The sequence below is a fragment of the Mizuhopecten yessoensis genome, unplaced genomic scaffold (genome assembly GCF_002113885.1).
Source record: "Mizuhopecten yessoensis strain PY_sf001 unplaced genomic scaffold, ASM211388v2 scaffold10901, whole genome shotgun sequence".
Classification (NCBI taxonomy): domain Eukaryota; kingdom Metazoa; phylum Mollusca; class Bivalvia; order Pectinida; family Pectinidae; genus Mizuhopecten; species Mizuhopecten yessoensis.
Window position 1 is genome coordinate 703,677 of NW_018408778.1, and position 9,416 is coordinate 713,092.

The 9,416-nt window shown below is 36.3% G+C and overlaps 2 protein-coding genes across 13 annotated transcripts in view; both read right to left on the minus strand.

Annotated features, from left to right (window-relative positions):
* Positions 1-9,416, minus strand: part of LOC110463394 (phosphatidylinositol-binding clathrin assembly protein LAP-like) — a 103,583-nt gene that overhangs the window by 48,734 nt on the left and 45,433 nt on the right. For all 11 annotated transcript variants that reach the window (XM_021517947.1, XM_021517945.1, XM_021517946.1 and 8 more), the window contains exons 4-7: positions 8,727-8,829; positions 3,198-3,237; positions 2,020-2,076; positions 1,258-1,369 (exon numbers count right to left, since the gene is read on the minus strand). In XM_021517947.1, the coding sequence (XP_021373622.1) occupies positions 1,258-1,369; positions 2,020-2,076; positions 3,198-3,237; positions 8,727-8,829 (312 nt within the window). The remainder of the gene's footprint in view (positions 1-1,257; positions 1,370-2,019; positions 2,077-3,197; positions 3,238-8,726; positions 8,830-9,416) is intronic.
* On the minus strand, positions 3,902-6,527 carry LOC110463396. 2 transcript variants are annotated; one of them, XM_021517957.1, is made up of 2 exons: positions 6,170-6,527; positions 3,902-5,589 (listed from the first exon to the last, which is right to left on the minus strand). In XM_021517957.1, the coding sequence occupies exon 2, from the start codon at positions 5,164-5,166 to the stop codon at positions 3,934-3,936; it is 1,233 nt and encodes a 410-aa protein (XP_021373632.1). In that variant the 5' UTR covers positions 5,167-5,589; positions 6,170-6,527; the 3' UTR covers positions 3,902-3,933. The 2 variants fall into 2 exon arrangements, with proteins under 2 accessions (XP_021373632.1, XP_021373631.1); XM_021517956.1 differs by lacking the exon at positions 6,170-6,527 and adding an exon at positions 5,996-6,012 and having other exon boundaries at positions 3,902-5,618.

Here is a 9,416-nt window from a genome sequence, read left to right on the forward strand (position 1 = left end):
TTTGGACTGTTATTCTGTTGTACATTGTACATTGTATTTGGGACTGTTATTCTGTTGTACATTGTACATTGTACTTGGGACTGTTTTTCTGTTGTACATTGTACTGAGGACTGTTTTTCTGTTGTACATTGTACATTGTACTGAGGACAGTTATTCTGTTGTACATTGTACTGAGGACAATTATTCTGTTGCACATTGTACATTGTACTTGGGACTGTTATTCTGTTGTACATTGTACTTGGGACTGTTATTCTGTTGTACATGTGTGAACCAATTATGATGTTACACTGCTTCGACACATAGTATGCTACAGGAGCAATGAAATGCATCAGCTCAGTATGAAGGAAATCTTAAAATCAATTTTTGTTTTGCCTTCAGAAATTGTTCCTTGATATAATTTCGGGTTTAATGTATTTTACAAATCTATCAAAATCATTTTCATTTATTTTTTTCACCAGAAATATGTGCTGATAAGCCTCAGTGACAAGTCATTAAGTAGGAGACATGAAGTCAGTCAGGAATCTGTTCAATCAATACTTCTGTATAAGGCAGCTCCCCCAACAACCAGTCACAACACTTCATACCTCGTATCTCACAAACCTCTACAGAACTTATAACAGTCATTGTTCACACAACAACATTGTTCACACAACATCATTGTTCACACAACATCATTGTTCACACAACAACCAGTCACAACACTTTATACTTCCTATCTCACAAACCTCTATATAACTTGTAACAGTCACTGTTCACACACTAAGTCACAACACTTTATACCTCCTATCTCACAAACCTCTACATAACTTGTAACAGTCACTGTTAACACACTAACAGTCACAACACTTTATACTTCCTATCTCACAAACCTCTACATAACTTGTAACAGTCCGTCACTGTTTACACACTAACAGTCACAACACTGTATACCTCCTATCTCACAAACCTCTACATAACTTATAACAGTAACTGTTAACACACTAACAGTCACAACACTTTATACCTCCTATCTCACAAACCTCTATATAACTTGTAACAGTCACTGTTAACACACTAAGTCACAACACTTTATACCTCCTAACTCACAAACCTCTACATAACTTGTAACAGTAACTGTTAACACACTAACAGTCACAACACTGTATACCTCCTATCACACAAACCTCTACATAACTTGTAACAGTCACTGTTAACACACTAAGTCACAACACCAAGACATTTTGAATGCTGTAGAGACTTACTAACCCAGTAACTTACCTAAAAGGTTGATGACTCCATCATTGTAACAGGCAAATAGTCGAATGAGGTCTTTAAACAGCAGCAGAAAAGTAGCATTAATTACTCCATTTGTTAATTCATTCTGTGAACACTGAAAAGAGAAACAAAAACATCCCCTGATCTTAGAACAAGTGGTAAATAAGCATTTTTATATTGAAATCATTGTTTATAATTGTATTTCCACTATTTAACGAATCATCAGAGCTGCTGTCAAACAAATACACTAGTAATGTAAATGGTAATTGGTTGCTCATTAAATCCTTTCAATTTTTTGCATTCGATCTATTATAACATCCTCATAAAATATATAGAAAGATGTGGGGTATTTTTTTTTTTAAACTACAAAAATACATGTTAAACTGTTAATAAAACCTGTCATTATTTGGTAAGATGGGAGATTTATTACTATTCAAATTAAAGTAACCAATATTATTTCATAAAACGTCTGCATTTTAGACTCTTTTGTCACGTGTACAAACCACATGCCTATATATCTATATATTTATATGCATGTGGTGATAAACAGCTTTTTACCCGATATAAAATGCTGATATGTATGCCTTTTTTCATCTATAACTGTCACAGTAGGAATTCTTTTATGCATGTGCTGTAACGCACCATTAGAGTCATTTTGCAAATTATAAAGATGTTTTATATTATTATTATTATAAATTATAAAAAATACATTTGTCTGCTCTTAAATACAAGGTCTGTAGTTCATATCCTAACCTATATACTTACATCAAATTCCAACAACCCGTCTAATTGTTTCTGTAAGCATGGTAATGTTTTTAAAAGCTGAAAATAGAAATATACAAATACATACATCAATCTTGTGCTATAGAACATGGAGAGTAGTAGACATAAGTGCCTTTATTACCTAGAATAAAGATGTAGCGTTTGATAAAATCAAATATAGGATACATGTTGTAGCCCCATCGTAAAGACTAAGAATAATTAGTGTTTATTTCAGATTATTATCTTGATAATGGAGTGAAAGAAATTGTTTTGAAAAATGACTCATTTCTTTTTAGGTATTCTGTTAGAGATTTCCCGTATCGTATAAACATTTCACTTTGGTTCATAAATAAAACAAGTCATTTGTCTTGTATTTCTGCAATCAGAAGAGTGAGTCATAGCTTGTTTGCCTGGCTGTATAATCAGCAATATCCAGTCTCCTTTTCATCCCATTATTCATTCCCTCACTCACAAATCATCAATATCATTGATTAACTAACCAAATCAATACAGCTCAAAGCTATCATTCATTAAGTACTTTCTAGTTTCAATTAAGACTGAAAAAGACTAAATATTCTCAAATTGCAGCAGTTTTTAAAGAAATACACTATTTACCTTAGTAAAATAAATCTGTATAATCTGGCAAAAGGGTGTTTACAAGGATATTTCTTTATAACTGGGTGAAAATTAAACCTGTTGATCAAAAATCTGTTCTATTCTAAATCCAAGGTTTGGTCCTAGAGTATCTAAATTAAGATGCGTCTCACTATGTTATCCAAGTAGTATGATTAAACCAGTTGTAGATGGAGGTGGGGGATCTATCAATAACATACCTGTCTAATGAAGAAAACATGTTCGATTAAATTTGCTAATAATATAAGAAAATTTGTGGAATATCTATTCCCCATTTCCAGGAAATATTGAAGCTGTGTAGTCCATTGTTGGGGTTTGGTGTAGACATAGACTATTAATACGTATGTGCATACCCAATTAGTTTAAAATGAATATGTACACTTAATTTGGTTGATATGAAACCATCTTTACAGCAATTGTCCGAATATTACTGAAAGTCAACGAAACAATCAGAATTTGGTGGCCTCAATAATTATGTATAAATATGCATGCATCACATTGGCAGTCAAACTTTACCATTTGGACCAGACATTTTCAACCCAACTTACTTTTTCTGTATTCATGGTTCGTAACAAGCCATCATCCTTCCTGCAAAAATATAATATCTGATCATCAATAACCTACATCATTTAACTATGTACTTAAGATTTCAGCTTATGTCTATGATTAACAGCTGTAAAACAGACTACCAGCCTTTCATGAGTTTGTGCCATACTTCTCACAAATACCTCATTTTTTTCTGTACACATAGTTACATTTTACAGTTAACATCTTGATCAAATCTCATCCCACATACACCTTTAAGCCGTAGCTAACAAAATATTAAAGTGAACATTTGACTGATATAGCCTTAACCCCTTCACCCCAATGTAACTTTAGTAAACTCTACCATGCATTGATCTGGATAAGTCCATTATTGTCAACAGTGGTGAAAGGATTAAGCTTAGCAAAGCTAATAGAAGAGTGAACATTTGTTCTTTGTTAATTATGCAAACATGACGAAAAATGTCCAAGTGACAATCTTATACAATTGATATGGCACAATTTTCATTAAAAGCTATCAGATAAGGACAAAGTGACGCCCCTAACAGCTTGTTTCAACATTTCATTAAGAATGTAATAGGAAGCAGGGATCCCCTGTGTACTAGCGGTCATGATGACCCAGCAGGATTACAGGTTTTCTGAGCCCCATGTTTCCTTGTGAGGTGGAAGTATGGTTACCACTAGTGTGCAGCTCCATTAAAATTCTGCAGTAAGAGTCAAGGACAGTAGGCCTAGTCCACATTACTCAAAAGATTTTTCAATTACCATAAGATTATTGATTCCCTGTAAGTTAAGCCTTTTTCCATTGGTGTTGTACACAGGGAGAGACTGCTCAGCCCCAACCAACAACATTCTCCTTGTAGGTACACTGTACCCAACCCACAACCTCTGTGTACACTGTACCCAACAAACAACCTCTGTATACACTGTACCCAACAAACAACCTCTGTGTACACTGTACCCAACCCACAACCTCTGTGTACACTGTACCCAACCCACAACCTCTGTGTACACTGTACCCGACAAACAACCTTTGTGTACACTGTACCCAACCCACAACCTCTGTGTACACTGTACCCAACAAACAACCTCTGTGTACACTGTACCCATCCCACAACCTCTGTGTACACTGTACCCAACAAACAACCTTTGTGTACACTGTACCCAACCAACAATTTTTGTGTACACTGTACCAAACCAACAACTTCTGTATACACTGTACCCAAAAACAACCTTTGTGTACACTGTACCCAACAAATAACCTGTGTACGCTGTACCCCAAAACAACCTTTGTGTACAATGTGCCAAACCCTCAACCTCTGTGCACACTGTACCCAAAAACAACCTCTGTGTACAATGTGCCAATCCAACAACTTCTGTGTACAATGAACCCAAACAACAACCTCTGTGCACACTGTACCAAACCAACAACTTCTGTGTACACTGTACCAAACCAACAACTTCTGTGTACACCGTACCGAACAAACAACTTCTGAGTACACTGTACCCAAAAACAACCTCTTTGTACAATGTGCCAAACCCACAACATCTGAATACATTGTACCCAACAAACAACCTCTGTATAGATTGTACCCAACAAACAACCTCTGTATACTTCTGTGTATACTGTACCAAACCAACAACTTCTGTGTACACTGTACTAAACCAACAACTTCTGTGTATACTGTACCAAACCAATAACTTCTGTGTATACTGTATCAAACCAACAACTTCTGTGTATACTGTACCCAACAAACAACATCTGTTTACACTGTACCAAACCAACAACTTCTGTGTACACTGTACCCCAAAACAACCTCTGTGTACAATGTGCCAAATCCACAACATCTGTATACATTGTACCCAACAAACAACCTCTGTATACAAAGTACCCAACAAACAACCTCTGTGTACACTGTACCCAACAAACAATCTATGTGTACACTGTACCCAACAAACAATCTCTGTATACATAGTACCCAACAAACAATCTCTGTGTACACTGTACCCAACAAACAACCTCTGTATACACTGTATCAATCCAACAACTTCTGTGTACAATGAACCCAAACAACAACCTCAGTGTACAATGAACCCAAACAATAACCTCAGTGTACAATGAACCCAAACAATAACCTCAGTGTACAATGAACCCAAACAATAACCTCAGTGAACACTGTACCAAACCAACAACTTCTGTGTACAAAGAACCCAAACAACTACCTCAGTGTACAATGAACCCAAACAATAACCTCAGTGAACACGGTACCAAACCAACAACTTCTGTGTACAATGAAACTAAACAACAACCTCAGTGTGCAATGAACCCAACCAACAACCTCAGTGTACAATGAACCCAAACAACAACCTCAGTGTACAATGAACCCAAACAATAACCTCAGTGTACAATGAACCCAAACAATAACCTCAGTGAACACTGTACCAAACCAACAACTTCTGTGTACAAAGAACCCAAACAACTACCTCAGTGTACAATGAACCCAAACAATAACCTCAGTGAACACGGTACCAAACCAACAACTTCTGTGTACAATGAAACTAAACAACAACCTCAGTGTGCAATGAACCCAACCAACAACCTCAGTGTACAATGAACCCAAACAACAACCTCAGTGTACAATGAACCCAAACAACAACCTCAGTGTACAATGAACCCAACCAACAACCTCAGTGTACAATGAACCCAAACAACAACCTCAGTGTACAATGAACCCAAACAACAACCTCAGTGTACAATGAACCCAACCAACAACCTCAGTGTACAATGAACCCAACTAACAACCTCAGTGTACAATGAACCCAAACAACAACCTCAGTGTACAATGAACCCAACCAATAACCTCAGTGTACAATGAACCCAACCAACAACCTCAGTGTACAATGAACCCAACTAACAACCTCAGTGTACAATGAACCCAAACAACAACCTCAGTGTACAATGAACCCAAACAATAACCTCAGTGAACACTGTATTAAACCAACAACTTCTGTGTACAATGAACCCAACCAACAACCTCAGTGTACAATGAACCCAAACAATAACCTCAGTGAACACGGTAGCAAACCAACAACTTCTGTGTACAATGAAACTAAACAACAACCTCAGTGTGCAATGAACCCAACCAACAACCTCAGTGTACAATGAACCCAAAGAATAACCTCAGTGAACACTGTACCAGACCAGCAACAACCGCCTTAGGTTTTTTCCCTATCCATCAACAACCTGAATATATATCGCTGTACATGACCAAAACAGAGCCCATTTATGTACACTGTATCAAACTACACAACCACCAACCAACTCAAGTGTGCAATGCTCACTCTATCATTACTGCAGAGAGAACAAATTCAGCGTTATTTCTACACAGGTTTACCAAGCTCACTCTATCATTACTGCAGAGAGAACAAATTCAGTGTTATTTGTAGACAGGCTTACCAAGCTCACTCTATCATTACTCCAGCGAGAACAAACTCAGCGATATTTGTACACAGGTTTACCAAGCTCACTCTATCATTACTGCAGAGACAACAAATTCAGCGTTATTTGTAGACAGGTTTACCAAGCTCACTCTATCATTTCTCCAGCGAGAACAAACTCAGCGATATTTGTACACAGGTTTACCAAGCTCACTCTATCATTACTGCAGAGAGAACAAATTCAGCGTTATTTGTAGACAGGCTTACCAAGCTCACTCTATCATTACTGCAGAGAGAACAAATTCAGCGTTATTTGTACACCCGTTTACCAAGCTCACTCTATTATTACTGCAGAGAGAACAAACTCAGCGTTATTTGTACACAGGTTTACCAAGCTTACTCAATCATTACTCCAGCAAGAACAATCATAAAATGATTTATCCATTCCTTTTCACACATAAAAACAAGATAACTAGAAAATGCATAGAAAAGGAAAATATAATTCCTGTTGGTATGTATATGGCGTTCTGGTATAGAAACAAGTGTTCCCAAGACCCTGGTTGTATCGACAACCACTTTATGTAATCTATTCTAGACATGCGGCCTTGTTTTTAGTGCATTTATCTACTGTAAGTTCACAGACACACATGGCAATTGTCAAATGCCACAAGAGGACAATATATACCTACCGACCAAATAATCACCGTTAACAAGTCCGTTAGAAAGACGATTTGGTCGATGGTTTAAAGGAAAAACATGATTTACATCCATTTTCATACACTGTACATGGATGACATCTGTGACATTTGACCTCTGATTTTTGGCCAATAATGGATGTTTGTTGCACAATGAATATGATTAAAAGAGCCTGATATAAAATCAAAATGCATGATTAACTAGAATTTTGTTTTTGTGAACAAAAACGTATGTTTCACCTTATCAGCCGATAGACAAACTTTGATATGAAAAAGTTACAAAGGGCCATATCTCTTTATATAGTGGGGCACGAGACCCGAATTTAGAATGCAACACTCCTACTGCCCCAGATGCATTAAAATTATAGCAAGTTTGGTCAACGTAGGTGAAATAACATGGAAGTTATGCTGGGGACAAACTTTGGTATTAAAAATAAACAAAGGGTCATAACTCTGTATATAGTGGGGCACAAAACCTGATTTTAGTGCGAGAGATTGCACCTTCCCAAGATACATAAATATGGAAAGTTTGGTCAACATAGGTGAAATAACATGGAACTTATGCTCTGGACAACATTCGGTATTAAAAATTAACAACGGGCCATAACTCTGTATATAGTGGGGCACGAGACCGAGTTCCAGTGCACTGCACACCTTCTGTGGGGGATGCAGGTATACCTAAAGTTTGATTAAGATATCTTTAATGGCTAAGAAATTATGCCATTGACAAACTTCGGTATTAAAAATAAACAAAGGGCCATAACTAGAATAACCAAAAGCTATAGAAAGTATGTATGGACTATGTAAGTGACATCTTTCAAATCCAAAATCAAGAACATTTTTAATCATAAGCAAAAACACAACAAAATCATAGATATTTTCAAGTTTTATCATTGAACATATGCAGCCTAGAATTTAATGCTTATAATAGTTTTTATGTAGCAGATAACCTGCACGCACACTTCCGGAGTGCGCGATCTTTGGACTTCATTTCCGAAACATGGTATTGTCAGGTGTGTAGGTGATATAACAGAGCGGGCAATATGCAAATGATAAAGGTACCCAAAAGCTCTGATACAACAACAAGCATGCTATGGGAACCATTACCCAGATACTTTAATTTGTCAGGCTCACAGTAATTAAATATACAACAAGTCACTATAACAGACCATAACTGTCATGAGAAACATTAACCCAAGCAAACTTTTTCACATTGAAAATCATGCTGAAGAAATTTCAAGTGAACTTCTAATTTTTTTCATGAATTTCTTTCTCAAACAATCTTCTAATGAAAATGAAAAAGAAAATGCTTAGAACTCTTTTAACTGTGACAACTTACCTCTGTAGTTACATTAATGTATGTGAATGGATTAAAATCTATACTACCATTAATATACGTACCCTCTTCGGACTTTGCAAAAATCAAATGCCATCTGTCTGTAAGAGTATGCTTTCTCATTCAGGTATTTGGAGTAGCGTCTGATAAACGTGGACATATCATAGCCTGAAAAATACAACAGAACATATTTTATAGTTGAACTAATCATTTTAAAATAATATCATCTTCATAGCATATGACTTTGTTTTCTTAAAAAATCACCATTGAAAACAGACTACTGTTTATAAATGAAAGACAACACAGAATAATGTGCAACCATATTTGTTTAAATGAAATTTTCTAACCACATTTTTATAGGTATCCATTTAACATCAACACATCATATATGGTTCAATGAACTTGTTTTGAGAGGACCAAGGTGCTGATGGCAATAATTCTGATGTTCAATGGTTCTTTACATTCAATGAACCTGTTTTGATCAGGAGAGGACACACAGGCTGATGGCATTAATTCTGATGTGCAATGGTTCTTTACATTCAATGAACCTGTTTTGATCAGGAGAGGACACACGTGCTGAAGGCATTAATTCTAATGTTCAATGGTTCTTTACATTCAATGAACCTGTTTTGAGAGGACACACATGCTGACGGCATTAATTCTGATGTTCAATGGTTCTTTACATGATCACTCCCAGCATTATTTGCCTGCGACTGTACACAGAAGTAAGAAGGGATTTTTACTCAATGAATAGA

Excerpts from the sequence above, each read along its gene's own strand:
- LOC110463396 (XM_021517957.1), bottom strand. The coding sequence starts at position 5,166 with ATGTATACAGAGATTGTTTGTTGGGTACAGTGTACACATAGATTGTTT.